At 66.5% G+C, this 20,381-nt stretch overlaps 1 protein-coding gene across 1 annotated transcript; it reads left to right on the forward strand.

Moving 5' to 3' along the window:
- Positions 1-16,768: 16,768 nt before the first annotated feature.
- LOC106496144 (acrosin-like) lies at positions 16,769-20,092 on the forward strand. The gene is made up of 5 exons (XM_067317655.1): positions 16,769-17,884; positions 18,180-18,380; positions 18,473-18,738; positions 19,022-19,167; positions 19,653-20,092. The coding sequence occupies exons 1-5, from the start codon at positions 17,814-17,816 to the stop codon at positions 19,992-19,994; spliced, it is 1,026 nt and encodes a 341-aa protein (XP_067173756.1). The 5' UTR covers positions 16,769-17,813; the 3' UTR covers positions 19,995-20,092.
- Positions 20,093-20,381: the final 289 nt, after the last annotated feature.

The raw sequence follows: 20,381 nt of genomic DNA on the forward strand, positions 1-20,381 counted from the left end.
TTTAAGGTGTTGTCATGGCAACCAAAGAGTATGTGCGAGCAAGCAAGGGAAGGAGAGGGAGGGAAAGTTCAAAGCCAGCTGCTCTGGTGGGCACCGGGCCCGGCTGGCCCTGCGCCTGGGCCGGGCAGCGCGGCGGGCGAGGGACGGGCGGCGGGGGTACGGCCCGCCGGCCCCAGCCCCGCCGTGGGGCACCAGCGCCCGCGCCGCGGCCCGGCCTGCGCCCGCCATCGGCGCCGGCTGCCCGAGCGTCGCCTTGGGCAGGGGCACGTGGCGCCGGGGGTGCGCAGCCACCCCCCCGTGCCGCTCCAGGGCCTCTCTGTGCCCTTCGCCGCGGCCGCCCGCAGCCGGGAGAAGCTGGCCGAGGCCCAGGGCCGGGGTCGGGCCTCCCGCCGGCCGCCCCGGCCTCCTCCCATCCGCTCCGGGGCGCCGGGCAGGGCACAGCCCCCCCCCCCACGCAGCACCCTGGGGAGCTTAGGGACGCCGGAGCCGACCGCCTCCCGGCCCTGGGACCGGCGGGGTGGGCAGCGGGCTGGGATGGGCAGGGATAGGGTCCGGGCCGGGCATGCGGCAGGGATGGCAGGGCTGGGAGGGGGGGACAGGGATGGGGCAGGGATGGGAGAAGGGCTGGGCATGGGGCAGGGATGGCAGGGGTGAGAGAGGGGCCAGGGATGGGCTACGGCCACGGCCCGGCTACGGGGTCTGCCTGCGCGGGGGGGGGGGGGGGGGCCACAGGCCTCCCCCAGGCCTGGCCAGGGTGAGCCGGGGCAAGGGCTTGGCCCCGGCGCGGGGCTCAGCGCTGCCGTGGGGCACCCGTGGCAGCGCATTCGGGGCCCCCCACGTGCCGTGGGGCCAGCACACCTCAGGCAGGGCCGTGAGGCGGCGGGGTGCCCCCAGAGAACAGGGCAGGACCCCCTTGCCGCAGGGTCCCAGACCCAGCCAGGGCCCACAGCTCTGCCCCATGGCCCAGCCCCATGGCCCAGCCCAACAGCCGAGCACTGCCCTGCCCCATGAGCCGTGGGGCAGACGCGTGCCCCAGCGCAGGCGGCAGGCCCCACATGGGGCAGGCGGCCAAGCTGCCCTGCCGCGTGGGGGGAACGGCCCCCGCTGCTGGGACGGGCCCCACACGCGCACCGCAGGGAGCGAAGGCAGGAGGCTCTGGGGCACCCATGGCTGTGGGACAGCCACCCCCCCCCTCCCCGGGACAGGCCTCTCTGTGGGGCAGCCCATGCTATGGGGGCAGCCAGCTCTGTGGGGCAGCGGGCGGACGAGCTCTCCATGGGGGGGGGGGGGGGGTGCCGCTGCCAGGGCTGCACATGCCCCAGTGTGGCTCGGGGCCGCTCCGGAGCAGGGCCCTCACCCCATGGCACCGCCAGGCTCTGACCATGCCCACGATCCCCACGGCAAAGCACTGGGGCCAGCCCAGCCCCACCAACCCATGGCAAAACGCTGGGGCCAGTCCAGCCCCACTGACCCACGGCAAAACACTGGGGCCAACCAGTCCCACAGCAAAACACTGGGGCCAGTCCAGCCCCACTGACCCCACAGAGAAGCACCAGGGCCAGCCCAGCCCCACCGACCCCACGGCGAAGCATTGGGGCCAGCCCGGCCCCACCGACCCCACGGCGAAGCACTGGGGCCAGCCCAGCCCCACCGACCCCATGGAGAAGCATTGGGGCCAGCCCGGCCCCACCGACCCCAGGACAAGACACCAGGATGGTCCCAGCCCCGCCGAGCCCATGGAGGGGCACCAGGACTGTCCCAGCCCCACTGCCCCCAGGAAGGGAGCAGCACGCGCCCCAGACCCATGCTGCTCTGGGGGCGGCCCGGCTGCCCCACGGCCATGGGGCCCAGGTGCCATTACCTGCCGCAGGCTCCGTGTGGTCGTGCGCGAGCTGCTCCAGCCCCTCGCTGCCCGCAGAGCCAGAGCCTAAAGGAAACCCGCAGCCGCCGGCTCTGCCCCTTTCCTTCCAGGAAGAGGACACCCTCCAGCCTCGGCCGGCTCCTGCCCCACCTCCGCCCCCCCCCCCCCATCCTGCTGGCCATGGGGCTGGGGGAGCTGGCCCGGCAGCGCAACAGCCCCTGGGCACGCCTGGCTGCGGGGTGCTGCGTGCACCCGCGTGGCCCTGTGTGCACACACGTGGCCCTGTGTGCAAACACACGTGGCGCTGTGTTTGCACACGCATGGGCCTGCATGCACACATGTGGCTGTGTGCACATGCATGGCTGTGTGCGCACATGCATGGCTCTGTGTATGCACATGTGTGGCCCTGTGTGTGCACACATGTGTGGCCCTGTGCGTGCACACATGTGTGACCCTGCATGTGCACACATTTGTGGCCCTGCATGTGCACACATTTGTGGCCCTGCATGTGCACACATGTGTGGCCCTGCATGTGCACACGTGGTCCTGTGTGCACACGCATGGCTGCATGCACAAGCCCTGGCAGGGCTGGGGTGCATCCGCACAGGCACGTGTTTGGGGGTGCCAGCAGGCTCATGCCTGCGCTGGGGGGCTGTGTGTCCATGCACAGCTCCCCGGGGGGGTCTGCACACACACGCGGGCAGGGGGTCAGGATGTGCCTCTCACATCCTATCTGCAGAGCCAGGAAACACCTTGCCAGAGCAGAGATTCTCCCTTCCTGCGGCGAGCATCGTTCAGGCCCAGAGGAAACCCCCGCCGCAGCCGCCAGGAGGAGCCGGGAGCAGCTGCGCCTCCGGCCCTGCCCCGCGCCGCACGCAGGAGGGTCGGACGTGGCCAGACCCTGCCACAGGCACCAGCCCTGCAGCACCCGCCGCAGGGCCGCAGCGGGCACAAGGGACCCTGCCTGCGCCGGGGAGGCCAGACCTGCCCCTGCCAGCCCTACCCCGCTGCCCGGGGAGCCATGCCGGCGGTGCCCCCCCGCGCACCAGCCCTCCTGAATGCCACATCCCACCCCAGGAAGCCTCCCGGGCGCCAGCTCCGTCCTTGCGGGACCACAGCCCGTCTCCGGGCGGTGAGTCACCGGCAGCCTCGCACCTGGCTCCGGGAGCAGCTCGGGGAGCAGTGGGGGTGAGCTGGTCCAGCTGGCTGCGAGGCCCCACGCGGCTCTTCCCATGGGACAGCTTTCCAGCTTCCCTGGGGACCCACACTGGCTCCTACACATCCCTGCTCCACTCTCCAAAGAGAACTGGGGTCGCTGGGGATGGTTTTTCCTGCTGCTTTCCGGTGCAGTTTCGCCACCCCAGAGGCTCGGAAATACTGTCCAGGCTCCTCCTGCGCCCTTGGCCTGGTTTCGACCACGAGATTTTTAGGTGTGATTCTCTGGGTATCTCTTAGCTCACGGAGGCAAATTTCCTGGCTTTCTTTGGCAGGCCTGGCAAGCTGGGAACACGCTGTCCCCGTGCAGCTGACGCAGTGCCCTAGTCCCACGATGGCAGGAGCAGGCGCTTTGCGAGGAGCGTGGCGCTTACGCCAGCAGACAGGAGCCGGGTCTGCGCCAGGCCCTGCAGCCCCACGGCGCCGGGAACAAGCCCCGGACGCGCAGCAGGGAGACGGGTCCCGGGCTCGCAGCCGCAGGACCGGGTCCTAGGCACGCGTCAGTGGGATGCGTGCCGGGCTTGCAGCCCTAAGAGCACCTCCTAGGCAAACTGGCAGGCGGCGGGAGCAGATGCTGCTGCACGGCACGGGGAGCAGCCCCTTGCCAAACCCGGCTCCCCAAAGTGCAACGGCAGCACGATGCCCGGGGTGGCACAGGCAGGGCTACGGCACAGCCGAGGGCAGGCAAAGGCCTGGAAAAGCCCTCCTGTGGCCCCAGCTCCGCTCCCACGTGCAGGGGAGCTCGGGCCCCCCGCTGTGGTCAGACCCCGTGCCAGGGTGCCCCGAGCTGTGCCCCTCGTGAGCACCGCTGCTTCACCGCCCCGGCACGGGGCAAGCTCGGGACGAGCAGCCTCTGACATGTCAAATGTGGCAGCTCCCCTTCAGACCAGCCAAGTGTGAAACAGAGCTGCGATGAGCCGGGAGAAGAGGCATCGCTCAGGAGAACACAGCCAGAAGTGTGCTCAGCTTGGGGGGGGGGGGGGTTTGCAGCAGCCAGCACTCAAAGTGCAGACGACGAGGAGCCCCACGTCTACGTCCGTACAGGCACCTGACCCCAACGTGCAAGCAGCCCGGGGCAGTGAGCACCTGAGCCAGGGTGAACCCCGGGATGGGAACCAGCCCTGCTCCTGCCCCTTTGGGAAGCCCCGGCACAGCCCTGGGAAGTGGGCCCACGCTGGCGCGCGTGCACGGGCGAGAGCGCTCACGCACGCGTGCACGCACGGCCGTGGGGCTGTGCCAGTCCCGGTGCCAGCTCCTTCCTCCAAACGCGCCCGCAGGCACGAGGACACCTGCGCAAGCAAGCACGGGAGGGAGACGGGCCCGTTAGCGCTGGGCTGGCACGGGCAGCAAGCCCTGGCCGGGCGGTGGGGCTCTGCAAGAGAGCGGGTCGACGGCAGCGCACGCGCAGCCGGCTCTGGGGCCGCCGCCGCGGAGCAGGGGGGCTCAGCGCAGAGCTGAGCTCCGCGAGCCTGCCCGGCTCTTCCTGAAGGTCAGGGAAGAAGCGTGCGCGAGCGCTGGCGAGTGGGAGGCAGCAGGAAGTGGTGTCTCCCAGACGGAGCGGGAGCCAGGCGGAGGCAGGCCCATCTGGTCCCAGCGGCTTGGCAGCCGGCAGGACAGCGCGGGACGGCCAGGGACCCGGGGGAGCGGAGGAGGAAGGGGGCACCCGGGGAGGGCGGCCGGAGACGCCCGCACTGCGGAGCCGGGGAACCAAACCCAGCGCAGGAGCCGCGGAGACCCGCCGGCGCCGCTCCTCTGCGGCACAGTGCCCCGGCAGCTGACCACGGAAAGGCCGGAGGAGCGGAGAGCCCAGAGGACCTTGGCAGCTGCGGGCACGGCTGCTGTGGCAGCACAGGGATGCCGGGGTGTTTTGCTCGTGCGAGGAACCGTCGGCTGCACGCAGCAGCGACCGCCTGGCAGCGACCGGCTCCCGTAGCAGTCACGCAAAGGACGCCCGGCAGCAGGCACGGCCCCTGCCGCCTCCGCAGGATGCTTTGCTTCCAGGGCCCCAGGACAAACTGCCCCAAAACGCTGCACCCTGCCAGCCGGGAGCACCTCCGTGGGGCACGGCGCTGCTTTGCAATGCCCAGGGTGCCGGTCTCGCTGCAGGGAAGCAGATGGTATCCACGAATCTCACGCTTGGTGCTGAGCTGCTAAATCTGGAGCAGGGAACTGCCTTCCTCAAGTCCAGGCTTTCCTAAACCCCCTTTGCCGAGATCCTACAGGCCCTGTCCGGTGTCCCACAGGTGCAAGCTACGGAGCAGCAGGGCCCAGCCTCAGAGGGACAGGTCAAGTTTCCTTCTCCTCCCCGGCACCTCTATTTCACGCTTTCCCCTTCCCTTCCAGCATGGAGCGGCCCAAGGCCCAGCCAGGACAGCAAGGAGGTGGGAAGCCAGCTAAAGCCCTGGAGCGTGGCCTTCGGAGGGAGGGAAGTGGCAGCAGAGGCTGCCTTGGAACGGGTGCTGCTCCCACGCTCCTGTGCACTGCTCCGTGAAAGAGACCCACACGGAGGGGCTGCGCTGGTGCCGGTGCCAGGCTGGGAGCTGCCGCGGGGCCGGCACTGCCCCCGGCACCCCTCACGGCACGGAGGCGGCTGGGCCTGGCCAGGCAGGCTCCAGCAGCCACTGTCCAAGCGCCGTCTCCAGGCGGGCCAGGGCCGGGGCTGGGAACAGAGAAGAGCGATGGAGAGCTGCACCCCACCACCAGGTCCTTGTGGGCAGAGGTCTGCAGCCATCACCCCTCCAGCACGCGGCGATGTCTGAGCGAGCACGTGCCAGCAAAACACTTCTCACCGTGTAGCGACACTGCCTCTCCCAAACCTCTCCGAGTGCTTGGGGACTGGCTCCAGGGCAAGGAGCAATTGGCTGCAGCTGAGCCCAGGAAAGGCCAAGGCTAATGCAGTGGGCAGAGCGTGCCAAGCCTGCTGCGCTGGGCATCCCGCTCCAGCCAGAGGTTGGCGACTGCTCTCGGCAGCCTTCGGTGTGGGTCCTGCTGAACCCAACGCTCAGAGCTTCATTGGTGCTGCACTGCTGAAACCTCTGGCTGAGGATGACGCTCCATCCACCCTGGTGCAGGACAAGCAGCTGTGACAATACAAAAAACATTGCAGCGTGGCTCAGCACCACCGGCTACCTCAAGTACGGGGAGCCTGAGGCTCTGGGCGGAGGCCATGGTGAACAGCTGAGCTCCCAAGGAACCATGGCTCTGTCCCCCACAAGGGCAAAACGTGTCGGTGCAAGGACAGAGCTTTCTGAGAGCTCCCCAAGCTCCTGGCCTCGCTGCCTCCTGCTCCAGGCATTGCTGCTCCTCTCCGAGCCGCCTTGGCAAACGTGGTGCAGAGCAGCTGACGCGCTGGCTGTACAGACTTCACCCTCGCTGCCCTTCCCAAGACAAGTGCTCGGTGCCTGCGCTTGCCCACCACGCCTGCTGGTGCTTGTGCAATAGTTGCACTTGGGGTCTGCTTGGACCCATCATCTCTGGGCTGGGTTCTGCCTCTGCACTTAGCCCTGCCTGACTGCTCGTAGAATAAACTGGATGTTTTCCAGGGACCCTCCTCTGTGCTGGGTCCCACTTGCCGGGTCCCAGTTCACAGTCTTTTCCCTTTACTGACATTTCTGGGTGTTCAGTCCAAAGCTCCTGGTACACGAACAGCTCTCAAAGGCAGGACAAGCTCTTGTGTTTTCCAGCTGTTGATGAAAGCAGAAGGTGCAGCCGGCTCTTTTCCCTGAGCTCATGGTGTAGAAGCAGCTGCTGTGGGACTCCGAAATGTCAGATCTTCCCACCTGTGACAGATAAGCCTTGGGCTCTGCCAGCAGCTGCCTCTGAGCGTGCCGCTAAGGGCACCCCCTACCCTGCCCTCTGCTCCTGCAGCAGAGGCTTTGATGAGAGCAGGTTTCCCACGGTGCGTCTGCCCCATTCAGCTGCAATCCCCCCGGGCGGAGAGCACAGGCGGGGGTGAGGGGAGCGAGGGGGGGGCTCCTAGGCCGCTGGCTGCAGCCCATGCTTCCTCGAGAACCGGGGCACAGCACTGCTGAAGCTTATAACACAGCTTACACGTCTCCTGCCCTCGCTTGTGCTGTGCCGGGAAGCAGCTCCGGGACATCACCACCTCCAGCCTACGCATAGCCACAGGCAGTATATCCCCCATGGAAAGAGGTGCTGGGGTTTGGGCACAGTCCCCATGGTCCTGCCGCCAAGGAGACTCGGGCTAACGCTTGTGGCTGAAAACGCCTCTTCTGCACCAGCATCCTGCGTTACCAGCTCCTTCTCCAGCCAGTCCTGCCGCATGGCAAACACCCCTCTTGGGCATCTGACTGCGTTGCAGTGGGGCGCTCTCAGCACCCGCCTGCTGAGTGGAAAGTCCTGGCATGTGCTTCAGGTGACCCTCGACACAGGACAAGCGTTAGGGCGGGAGTTAAGAATGAATGTTTTTTCCAGGGTGCAAGCACCAGCAGCACTATGCCGGGGATCGGGCAGGCAGGTGACATAAGAGAGCCCTGCTTACAGCTCCCCGTGCTGCCCGGCACCTCTAGCTCTTTCCCTTCGCCCAGATCACAGGTGTCAGGCTGCTGATACAGCCCGTGGCAGCAGCCGTCGCTCCCAGCCTCCACCCTACGTACCGCTTTTCCCGCAAGAGAGCTCGCTTGGGTGCTGCAGGCGCTTGGACAGACCACAGTCTCCCTTGGCCTCTTCTCAGTTTCAAACTTTCGCTCATTTTCTAGATGCCGTTCTTCGTGCTCTTCCCAGGGCTGCAGCCCGCCTGACCTCGGCTGCGGGCCCTTGAGCCAGCCCCGGGCTGGCTTCCTTGCACCCAGGCTGTACGTGGAGCCTTTCAGCTTCCCGGCGCTTCGTTAAGCACGCTTAACGATGTCACACGGCAAAAACTTCTTCACCCTGCTAAACAAGGCCTGGCCCTTTACACGCTGAGCCTGTTTTTCATACAAACATATTTTCAAAGCATTCTTTCCACCAGCTTGCAAAGGCCCCAACGCGGGTCTTTACCAGCCCTGGACCAAGAAACCGTGGCATCTCCTCCCAGCGGATGAGCCCTGCCTCCAGCACAGAGGCATGCCAGCAATTCCGTGTGCTCTCAGGATTCACAGACAAGCCGGACTCTCCCGTTACCCACTGGGAAAGCAGATGACGCTCTCCCAGATCACAGCAGTCACCTTTTCCGCCTGCTCACCCTGTGGGTCAGGGCCACGTGAAGCTGAACGCTGGACCCGCGTTGCCCGCGGTTCGTGGTGCGCCCCATGGCAGCACCTGCCCCGTCTGGCACAGAGGACCGGTGAGGCTGGAGCTGAGGCAGGGCTCAGCCCGAGCGGAGCGCAGACACTCGGTACCTGGCCGTGCTCCTTCTGCAGGTGTTCAAGAGTATTTCAGCAGGGATGGCGCTGGACTTTGGTCTCTCCGGCTGGCACCCCGCAGCTGGACTTTGCCCTGGCCAGCCCGGCACCCAGAGGCAGCCCTGGAGCACCTCCGTCCTGGAGACCATGCACGGGCTGCCAGGCCTCTTGGCAGGGTCCAGCTTGTGGCTGGGATCCCCTTCTGCCAGCTTGACCCCCACAAACGCAGCTGCAACCCACAGGCGGAGGAACGTGCTGGTGCTCTGTGGACACCCCGTGTCTCTGTCCAGGTGCAATTTCCCTGCAGGGAGCCGGGCCAAGGGTGCTGGCGAAGCCCGGGCAGGGAGGACATCAGCTGCTGACCTCCATCCTCAATAGGACTATAAATAGAGGAGGTTTCTGGGGCTGGAGACTATGCAGGTCCCTGCTCTGGACACCGACCCGCTCCTGCTCCCTGGGAGGAGAAAGGGGCAGGGGGAGCTGGAAGGGGCAATGAAGAGGAGCCAGGCAGCGATACCCAGGGGTATCATGTCTGCACCAGTCCCCGGGTGCGTGGTGTCCACACCAGTCCCTCAGGCCATGGTTTCTGCCCAGTTATCAAGGCTGTGCCCCCGCCATGGCAAGGCCAGCTGTGGCGCGTGGTGCGGAGATGACAGGGAAACGTGGCGAGCAGCAAGCTGGAGGGTTTCAGTGCCTGGATGGCCTCTGCGCTGCCCAGCGTCTGCACAGACACTGCTCCGGGGGCCGTTGGCCACCGCTGGCAGCAATGCCAATGAGAGAAAACACCCCAGACATACTGATCCGAGAGGTTCCCTCTCTGATGGGGTCTGCTCAGGCCCATCCAGCTGGGATCCAGGATCTCCTCTCTGATGGGATCCACCTGGGCCATCCAGACAGGATTTCACCGCCGGCTGGGACGAGTGCCACATCTCACTCGAGGACACATCTCCAGCGGGTCTTGAGGGCCTGCATGCGGCGCTGGAGCGGAGGGTCAGCCTCCTGGTGCTGCCAGCGCCTGGGAGCCTGCTCTGAGCAGATGGGACGCCGCCGTCCCATGCCGGACACGGAGCCCTGCGCTGCCCTGGCCGGCTGCACCCGGACCCTCCTGCCAGCACAAAGCACAGCCAGGACGGCACCAAGATGCTCCCGGGCACCCTGGGGACCTCTGCAGACCGCTGCCTGGGGGTCTCCTGGGCCCTTTCTGCAGCGCTGCTCCTGGCTGGGCTGCCAGCGGCGAGGGGGAGATTTCCAGGGCTTGGGGAGGCGGAGGGAGAGAGCCGGGCTGCTGCGCGGGGAGCAGCGCCGGTGCCGCTGTGCCGAGCGGGGCTGAGACACGCGGTGAGCGCCGGCAGCGCGTGGGAGGGCACTGCAGGCCCCCGGTTTGGTCTGGCGCGTGGATTTGTGACCCCCTCCCCCTTCCCTCAGCTGAGCTGAAGCCACGGCGCAGCGGTGGCTCGCAGAGGGCCCAGCGCGCAGCCGGAGCAGCCGGCGCCGCGAGCTGCCGGGGCAAGTGCTCCGTCTCTTCCAGGCGAACGAGGCACGTCCCGCTCAGCCTGGGCACGATGTCCCCAGTGGAAGGGTGGCACCTGGCCACCATCACAGTCTGGCTTCTCCGGTGAATTAATTTCTTCCAGGAGCACGTGGCATAAGCCCTTCTGGAAGTTTATTTAACCAACAGCGTCACGGGGGCCGGTGTCTGTCCTGGAAATGGTCTGAGACGGCACTGGGAATGCTTGGTGCTGTCCGAGCACGAGGAGCTCCCGGGGCTCCTCTCACGGTGGGATTTTTCTGGCAACGCTGGGAGGTGCGCTACCCCGTCCTCCACGTGTGCCGTGGACCTCGTGGAGTCTACCCTGTCCTCCATGCACCGTGCCACGGACTTCACAGGGAGGCACCCTGCCTTCCACGGGCCATGCCATGGACCTTCTCCAGCACGTTTTGAGCCGCCTGGGAACAGGCTTGCAAACAGAGACCATCGGTCCAAGGAAGGAGGAGGGACCGGGGTCAGGGAAAGCGAGGCATTCAGTGAGCCCAGCAGGATGCGGGAGACCCTTTCTGGGCCGGCTAGTCACTACGAGGCAGGCAGAGAAGGACGGTGCCCGACGCGCGCCCTGCCCTGTGGTGGAGTGGACATGTGCATGGTGCATGGCGTTGGGCTGGCAGGACCGGCCCTCTTCCCGCTGCTTAATCACCATTCTCGATGCTAATGAGGCGGCAGCTCCTTGAGGGAGGCACGCCTGCTAATTAAGCTCTTAATTTGTGACACTGCGCATTTCCAGAGGCTTGTCTGGCTGCCTGCCTGCCTGCAAGGATCTACTGCCCGAGCCTGCCCTGGCACAGAGCTGTGGTCACACGAAGGCAGTGCTCACCGTGCACCGTGCACATGCACACGCGCGCAGGCAGCGCTCGCTGCAGGCAGTGCTCACCGTGCACCGTGCACACGCACGCAGGCGGTACTGGGAGTGTTGGAGACGGCGGTCAGATGTTTCTGCCAAATTTCTCCCTCTGCAAATCCCTCTGTTGTCCAAGACTCAGGGTGAGCCACGGGGAGTTCTTGCCTCTCTGCTGTGGTGGGATAAATACAGATACGGTGCAAATACAGATAAATACAGATATACAGTGTATAGATAAAGACAGTATACATCGGAAGAACACAGGAAATTCAGTTTGAACATGAAAAAACCGCTTCTTCGCTGTGAGGGTGGTTGAACACAGGAACAGATTGCCCAGAGCTGTTGTGGAGTCTCCCTCCTTGGAGATATCCAAAATCAGCTGGACACGGTCCTGGGCAACCTGCTAGACGGGAGGGTTGGGCCAGGTGATCTCCAGAGGTGCCTGCAATTCGGTGAGATGCCAGCGGAGCAGTGGAGATTCCAGCCTAACCTGGACCTTTGGATTAGTGAATGTGGGAAGCCACATACGCAGGTGACCACTCAGTGCGTTGCCGCCACACAGCCGGGAAACACCCTCGCGGCTCGAGGGGCAGCGGGGGAACCCTCAGACCGCAGCAACACCCCTGCTCTCGGCGGCACAGCAGGGCTGCCGGTCCCAGCGCCCCGAGCGGCGGCCGCTGCGCAGCCTGCACGAACGCAGGAGCGCGGCCGCCTTCGGGGACGGCGTGCAGGCTGGGCGGCCCTGTCACTCCGCGCGGTCTCTCACAGGGCTGCACAGCATGGCATGGCAAAGCGCAGCGTGGCCTGGCACAGCGTGGCATGGTGCAGCATGGCAGGGCATGGCACGGCATGGCATGGCATATCACGGCAGGGCATGGCACAACATGGCACGACATGGCAGGGCATGGCATGGCATGGCATGGCAGGACATGGCATGTTATGGCACAGCATGGCATGGCGCAGCATGGCAGGGCACGGCATGGCAGGGCAGAGAATGGCATGGCACAGCATGGCATGGCATGGCATGGCACAGCACAGCCCAGCATGGCATAGCACAGCACGGCATGCCATGGCACAGCACAGCATGGTATAGCACAGCACAGCATGGCATGGCATGGCACAACATGGCAGGGCATGGCATGGCATGGCAGGACATGGCATTGCATGGCACAGTACAGCATGGCCCAGCGTGGCATAGCACAGCACGGCATGACATGGCACAGCATGGCATGGCACTATGGCACGGCACGACAGGGCATGGCATAGCACAGAACAACACGGCACGGCACGGCATGGTATGGCAGGGCATGGCATAGCACAGCACGGCACGGCACGGCATGGCGCTATGGCACAGCATGGCACGGCAGGGCACGGCACAGCACAGAACAGCATGGCACGGCACGGCAGGGCACGGCACAGCACAGCACGTCGGTGCCGCACAACCTCCCCACAGCCATCAGCAGGGCAGAGGCCGCCAGGCCGGTGCAGGGGCATGGTGCCCCTTCCACCGCATCCTCCGCAGGCTCGCGGAGGACCTCACGGTGGGACGGGTGTCGCAGCACGTCCCGGGACGCTCTCCCTTTGGTGGCACGGCAGCCGGCGCGCAGCCCCGGGACCCCGCGCGTCTGTGCCCGGCAGCGCACGGGGCCGCGAGAGCGGGGCAGCACTGACCCGCGCTTGTGCCCCGCTGGCTGGGCCCCACGGCCCCACGGCAGACCCCGGCGCTGGCGGGGGGACCGCTGCGAAACACAGCAGCAGGGCCTCTCCCTCCCTGGCACGGCGCTAATTAGAGAGGTGCCAAGCCCGGAGCATTATTCATTGCCGTGATTACACATTCAGATAAGCACGAGTCGTGCAGTTATTGCCATGTGATTACAGCTCGCGCTGGGATTAATCAGGTATCTCGCAAAAACCCTGGAAGTCAGTCACAGCGGTCTGCAGCAGCTGCTGGGGGTGGGGGGGAAGGAGCTGCTGGGATGGGGATGGGGACAGGGATGGGGATGGGGACAGGGATGGGGACAGGGATGGGGCAGCTTGCACTGCAGCTTGCAGGTTGCAAATCCAGGGGCAGAAGCTCGCTGCAGGACGGCACAGCTGGCTGAGGGCAGCAGCCCGAACAGCACGGAGGAGCTCCGGGGTCTGCTGCACCACCGAGAAGAGCCAAGACCCCAAAAGAGGCAGGCGGAGCTCATGGCACAGAGACAACCTGCCGCCCACGCCAGGGTGCCAGGTAGCAGCAGATCCCCCCCCGCCTGGATCTGCCTCCCGCGCCCGTGCTAGCTCCTCTCCCGCAGCGTGCCTCTCCCCGCGCCCAGGGTGATGAACCGGCGCTCACCGTGACACATGGGGTTATTGCACCGAACACCGAGGCATTAAATATTGAGCGGCAGTTAAACGCTCATTAGACAGATTTAAACACTGAGACCCAAAGAGCCATTAAATTTGCAGTGCGCAGGGTGGGGGGATCTGATGATCGACTGCAGCGCCGTCTCCTCTGCACCCAGCTGCTGCAACCTCCCCGGCCCGCCTGAAGCCTCTCTGCTGTCGACGGGCTCCGTGCCTGCTCCGTTTTCCGGCACGTTATCTCATAGCAACCTCTGGCAGCCGCGTGAGCCGGGGGTGACGGGCGCTACGAGCCGATGGGGCGCGGGAGAGCGGCTCGGCGTGGCGGCGGAGGGAGCACAACGGCGGCGGCGGCGCAGGGTCTGCCGGCACGCACCGGCCTCGCGGCGCCGCAGAAGCCGTGGGACCGCGCGCGGCAGAGCAACAGCCGAGCCTTGCCGCGTGTCGCTTCGGCACTGAGACCACCTCTGCTCCCGGCCGGTGGTGGGCACGGCTTTGGCCGCGAGCCGCCGGCGCCGTGCTCCGACGAGGATGGAGCGACGAGGGGCCGAGGGAGGGCAGAGGAGCGGCGAGCGCGGAGGCGAGGGTGCAAACCGCGGCGGCGGGGACGAGGCGGGCTGGAGGGACCTCCCGAGGCCGGCGAGGCCCGCGGCGTCCCCTCCGGTGGTCCAGGGAGGTGGCACCCCCCCCTTCCCGCCCCGGGGCTGAGCTCTCCCAGCCCTCGGCCACCGCGGGGACGAGTGTCGGCCGCCCTGAAGGCACCCCCAGGAGCCCAGGCCAGCGGCAGCCCCGTCTGCTGCCGAGCGGCTCCGGGCGCTCCGGTCCCTCGGGATGCAGCAATGCCCGCGGCGGGAGCAGGTCAGCGCCGGCACTCGGGGCTGGGCCCCACCACCCGCTTGCGGGGGGAAAGGCCGGGATGTGGCCCCCTCCTGCAGGGAGCGAACGCTCCCCATATCGGCCGAGGACGCCTGCCGCAGACCTCGCCGGCAGCCCGGAGCCCTTGCGGAGACCCGCCGCGGCCCTGTGCCAGGTGGGAGATGATCCTTCGGGGAGCATCCCAGCCGTGGGCAAGCAGCCGCGCTCGCCGTTGCTGACTGCAGAGCCGCTGCTCCGCGAGCGGGGCGCGTGCAGAGGCAGGTGCTCCGTCCCGACACGCGGCTTCTTCCCAGCGACCGCCCGCCCAGCAGCATCCCCCGCCACGCGCAGCGCCGCCGCCGCCGGCCCCCGGCCCCCGGCCTGCGGCTGAAGCGCGCAGACGGCGAGAAGCGGACGTGGCGCGCGGAAAATAGCGTCGGGAACAGGATCCGAGCGAAGCCTGCGGGAAGCTCCAGCTGGCGTGCGAGGGGTGGCACCGGGCCGCGGAGGGACAGCCCGGCCCCATCTGCCGCCTGGGAGCTGCGGGATGTCTGCCCAGAACCACCCCCGGCCCGAGAGCGGCGAGGCCTTCTGCTGGGGCAACCCCCCGCCGTAGCACCTCCTGCCCCCCCCCCCCCGGCAGCACCTCGGTCTGGGACCGGGGCCCCCCGCATCGGGAGGGAAGCACAGAGCTCTGCTTGCTTGCAGCTCTGCCTGTGCTTCCCGGGTTTCCACAGTGCTCCGCACAACCATCGGGCCAAGGCAACAGTTAGGAGCCCTTCAAGCGCCCGGAGCTAGCCAGCGTCCCTGGGACCCCCGCCCCACAGCACCCGCCTCTCTGCCAGCTGCAGCGCCTTGAGCCTTACCGCAGCCCGCAAACACCCCGGCGCCCCATCCGCCGCCCCGCAGCACCCCCCCCCCCCAGCCGCTCTGCCCGACTGACGGGAGACCCCTAGGTCCTCAGAGACGGGCCGCGGCGGCCACGGAGCAGAAGCTGGGCAGTTTTGCAAGAAGCTCTCAAACGGTCTCTTTAAGGAACGTGTCCCTCCGCGGAGCTGCGCTCAGCAGCAGCGTCACACGGATGTCGCTGACAGGGACGGAGAGGGTGGCAGGGCTCGCCCTCGGTGCAGCGCTGCCCGGCAGGCCTTGTCCCCACCGCCTGCAGCCCTCCCGTTCCAGGGCTCGCGTTTGCCCCGCTGGCTCAGCCCCGCTCACCCCTCGGCACCAGGCAGCCTCAGGGGCACGCTCCCCCCCCTCGGCACCAAGCAGCGTCCTGGAAATGCCACCCATGCCATCGACGCGGCATGGGCGAGACCCAGCTACCGTGGGAGCAGCGGAGCTGGCTCAGAGGCAGCTTTGTGCAGAGCAGGGCACAGGCAGGGGATAAAGCAGCTCCATACGGGAGCAGCTGCAGGGCCCGGCTCCCGGCTCCTAGCTCCCGCAGGTGGAGGACGAGGGTGGAAGATGAGGGCGATGCCAAGAACACTGCTCCCAGGGCTGCAGGTGCAACCCGAGCGCCCGGAGTCACCCCCGTTGCGTGCGCAGAACGGGCGCTCAGCCCTCGCCCCACATTCACCCCAAGGCCTTCCTCTCCACTCTGTAGTGCCACCCGCCCACCCTCACCGCGGAGCACCCTCCGTCCCTCCCACCCCTGCTCTGCGTTCTCATTAGCAGCCACGGACACTGGAAAACAGGATTACTGAAATCAGGGACGTCCAGAGCTCCTTTAATGGTCACGCTGCACTGGAGGAGACAGCTCCTGCGGGTGCCCCGTGCAGCTCCCACCCTCTGCTCCGCGCTCAGCCCCGGCGGCCGCCTTGCAGCCCTGGTGCCCCTGCAGCCGCTGCGAGTCCAGCCTCGGGCTGCCCACGCAGGCCTTGCCCTGCACAGTTCTGATAAACGGCCCAACATGAAAGGAAACTGGTTTGAGGGTTTTACTGGTCTTCGTATTCCAGAAGAGAGCAGCGCTCATTAAAACCGGTGAGATGGCACAGTTATCTGAGATCGAAGTTCTGAACTCAAATTTCCTGCAAAGCGTTTTGGCGTCTTTGCAAAACTCAGGGTTGCAGCAGCTCTAGCTATCACGATCCGCATGCATTCGATCAGCTCCCATCTCCCAGGCCTGGACTGCTCCTTGTGGCAGGAGACACTTTGTACACGGCAGCAGGAGGCGTCATGTGTGCAGCCGGAATCAGCAGATGGGAAGAGCGTCCCGGAACAAACAGGGCACGGGGGACGGGGTTGCACGCAGGATCCGTTCAGCCACCCGGGGAGCCCTGGGTCACCCACCGACCTGCTGTGACCCCGAGCACAGCAGGGACCCTGGCCCGGCCCTCTGGGTGCCCCATCCTCCCCCACGGCCAGCCCGGGGCCCCCAGGAAGATGGGCACCCAGACCGGGGCCCGCAGTGGGGCGGCTGCAGTACGCGGTGCCGGTGCACGGTGCCAGCGCTGGTGTGCAGTGCCGGTGAGCGGTGCCGATGTGCGGTGCCGGTAAGCGGTGCCGATGCACGATGCCGGTGAGCAATGTCAGTGAGTGATGCTGGTGTGCGGTGCTGATGCACGATGCCAGTGAGCAATGCCGGCGAGCGGTGCCCATGAGCAGAGCCAGCGAGCGGTGCCGGTGCACGACGCCGGTGCGCGGTGCCGGTGCCGGTGCGCGGTGTCCCGAGCGGGGCGGCGGCGCCCCCTGGCGGCGGCGGGGGGATACGGCGTGCGCGCGCGAGCACACACAGCGCGTGTGTACACACACACACACACACACACACACACACACACACACACGGTGCGTGCACACACACACGCGCACACACACTAACGCTCACAGCCCACACGTACGCGGCGTGCAGCCAGTGCTCGCACACGGTGCATACGCACACGCAGCGTGCACAGACTGCTTGCAGACACACACAGTCTGCTCACACGCACACACCTGTGCACACACACAGCCTGCTGCACGTGCACAGAATGAGCGCACATACCTCACGCACAGACACACAGACGTAGTGTGCACACTCTCAGACTCACCTACCCAAACGCTGGATGCATACAAGCAGCGTGCGCTAACGCAATGCATATACATACAGCGCACCCATGCACAGCGTACACCCACACGCTGTGACTGCATACACAGCATGTGCACACTCAGAGAGAACCCCGTGCACAGCTGTGAGCCTGCACAGAGTACACGCGCACACGCACACTGAATGCATACACATGCACACGCACAGTGTGCGCACCCACAAACACACACGTACAAAAAGTGTGCACCGCTCGGGTGTGCTGGGCTCATCCCACTTCCACATCACTGCTTGGCTGCCACAGCTGTACACCAGTCCAGCTCTTCAACACCTACCAAGCGTGCAGTGGTCTGTAGTAGCTGTGTTCCATGGGGGGGGTGCGTGTTTTGGAAACGACCGGGGGGCCAGCAGCTGCAGAGAGCAGAGCGGCAGCCAACTTCCCAAGCGGGTCGCAGTGTCACACGGTTTTCTCCCGCTCACTGTTAGCAGAGGCGGTGCAGGGAGCTGGGCAGCGCTGCCTGCCCCAGGGCTGCGCACCCTCGTGCCACGAGCGGTGTTCAGCCAGGGCTCTGCCGGGCGTCCGATCCCAGCGCCCGCAGCTGCCGCCTCCGCTCCTGCTCACGACCCCCCCGCGCCGGATCCAGCGCTCCGGAACCAGCAGCTCTGTGACATCGGCCTCGGCACCACGGCGCCGGCCAACGCGGACACTGCGGGCACCGCGCTCGGCTGCCGCAGCGGTGCGCTGAGCGCTGGGTGCCAGCAGCTGCGTGGTGCCGCTGGGGAAGATGAAGCTGCTCCCCCTCCTCCTGGTGCTGGCCGCGGGCTGGCCCACGCGTGAGGCACAGGACAGCTGCGGGTGAGTGGCGCGAGGCTTTGGGAGAGCGTGTTTGGGGGCCCTGCAGGGAGCCCGCTTGCCCCCACGGCTGCACGGGGCTGCCCAGGCCGGGGCAGGAGGCTCAGCTCCTCCGCAGCACCCAGGCTCCCGGCACGTCCCGCCGCGGGGCTGCGGCCGTGCACCGCGCAGGGGCCTTGGCCCTGCTGGCCGCACGCTGCCTCCTGCGGAGGGGAGCAGGAGCGACGACGACGACGACTTTCAGCCTGAGCGGAGCGGGCAGCAGTCGAGGGCGGCACTAACGAGTTTCTGATTACAGCGGGAGCTGCGGGCTCCGGCCCATGGACTCTTACTACAGCACGATGCGCGTCGTGGGCGGTGCGGATGCCCAGCCGGGGTCCTGGCCCTGGATCGTCAGCATCCAGGTGCCCTGGCCAAGAGGCACCGGGCACATATGCGGAGGGTCCCTCATCAGCCCACAGTGGGTCCTCACAGCAGCTCACTGCTTCATAAACGCCAGGTGAGGAGGCTCAGCGAACGGGGACGTCCCCACAACACGGGCAGGTGCCCTGGCTCTGCTCTCTCCAACGCCTCTCTCCATCTCCCTTCCAGCTATGTCGAGACGTGGCGTGTAGTGGTTGGTGCCTCCAGTTTGCTTCAGCTGGGCCCCGAGGTCCAAGTGCGCAACATTAAGCGCCTAGTGACGCACGAACACTATGATAACCGCTCGCAGAGAAATGACATCGCATTGCTGGAGCTGGACCATCCCGTGCAGTGCAGCTACTACATACAGCTTGCGTGTGTGCCCGACGCTTCCCTGCGCGTGTCAGAGCTGTCGCCTTGCTACGTCAGCGGCTGGGGCGCCATGGAGGAAGGATGTGAGTCCGCAGCAAGCGCTGCTCTTCCCTGAGCGCAGGCTCGGCGCGCTGTCGAGACAGGGGCTGCGCTGCCCGAGAGCAGGGTCAAGCCCGGGGTCAAGGCAAAGGGACGTATGCTGTAAAGAGGCGGCCTTGACCCCTTGCCCAAAGCAAGGCAGAGGGGCGGCACCAGTACATACGCCCCTCGAGGTCCAAAGCCAGGTCTTTGGGAAGGCGTTCACCCAGACGGGGAGGGAGGAACGGCAGCGAGCTGCCGGGTGCCAATTCCTTTCTGTGCCCACAGCTCAGATACGACCTGCCATCCTGCAGGAGGCCCTCGTCCACCTCATCGACAACCACATCTGCAACAGCAGCCGGTGGTACGCAGGGGCCATCAGGAACACCAACTTGTGCGCGGGCTACCAGCAAGGCGGCATCGACACCTGCCAGGTAGGAAGGTGCAGCAAGGCAGCCCGCAGCAGCGGTGCAGCCCCGTCACGGCCTCCCGTACGTACGGATGGATGCTGCCCGCGCTCTGCCCGGCCGGCTGCCCGCCCAGCTCTGCTGCCGCCAGCGACAGAGCTCGCCTGCCCTTCCCGTCTGCAGCGCCTTGGCGAGTCGTCCCCTTGCCCCAGGTGCCGGGCACTCTCCACAGAGAGACCGTGCAGGGCTCCGGGTGCCCCGGACGCCCACATCCCTACCCCGGAACAGCCCCGTCCCACGCATCCGGCATCGCCGTGCAGACCCGGGACAGAGCCCACCTTGCAGGCGCACGCTCCCCTCCCCAACCAGCTCCTGCAGGCCCCAGCAGCTGAGACGGGCCGCTCTGCCGCGCAGGCAGCTCCGCGAGGTGCTGCCGCAGGAGCAGCCCCAGCCGTAGCGCTGACGCCGGCCGCCCGGCAATAAACGCCTTAAGCCTCTCTCCCGCGCTGCAGGGCGACAGCGGTGGCCCCCTCGTATGCAAAGACAGAACCGCCGACTACTACTGGCTCGTCGGCGTCACCAGCTGGGGAAAAGGCTGCGGCAGAATGCAGCAGCCCGGCGTCTACACCTCCACCCAGCACTACTACAACTGGATCCTGTCACACATGGGACTGCGCCCGACAGGACAGACAACTGCACCAGCACCGTCTGCCTCCAGCCCATTCCAGAGGCCAAAGCCAAAACCAACACATGCAAGCAGGCCTGCGCCCTGCCCATTCCCACACCACAAGCTCGTGGAATTCTTTGCTCTGCTGCAGGAGCTGCTGCAGGTCATACAGGAAAGCGAGGCTTGAGCAGCAAGGCAAACGGGATGCAGGGCAGGCTGCAATGTGTGGTGACCGCTTCCTTCTGGGGCAATGCCCACCGACCCAGAGGCAACCCCAGGGCCAAAGGCCTGCTCTGCCCAGCCCACCCTCCCCTCACTGCCCGCAAACCCTGAAACTTTACTCAGTTCTAGAAATAAAATTGCCTATTCCCAGAGCTGACCATGCCTCAGTCCAATTGTGTCTCGGGGCCGCGGCAGGGATTTCCGTAGACGGCACCGAAAAACGAGGCCGCGTGCAGCCAGTTGGCCACAAAGGCAAAGAGTCACCCAACGGGCTGAAACTCTGCCCGCTCGGAGAGGAGGGTGCTCGGAGCCACGCAGGCAGCAACGGGACGGAGGAGGCTGGCGCGCTGAG

Source organism: Apteryx mantelli, chromosome 1, assembly GCF_036417845.1.
Source record: "Apteryx mantelli isolate bAptMan1 chromosome 1, bAptMan1.hap1, whole genome shotgun sequence".
NCBI classification, from domain to species: domain Eukaryota; kingdom Metazoa; phylum Chordata; class Aves; order Apterygiformes; family Apterygidae; genus Apteryx; species Apteryx mantelli.

Bases quoted from the DNA above. Each gene is read 5' to 3' on its own strand.
- LOC106496144 (XM_067317655.1), top strand. From the start codon at position 17,814: ATGAAGCTGCTCCCCCTCCTCCTGGTGCTGGCCGCGGGCTGGCCCACG. The intron at 18,739-19,021 runs GTGAGTCCGCAG...CTGTGCCCACAG, and splicing joins GGGCGCCATGGAGGAAGGAT to CTCAGATACGACCTGCCATC. The intron at 19,168-19,652 runs GTAGGAAGGTGC...CCCGCGCTGCAG, and splicing joins GCGGCATCGACACCTGCCAG to GGCGACAGCGGTGGCCCCCT.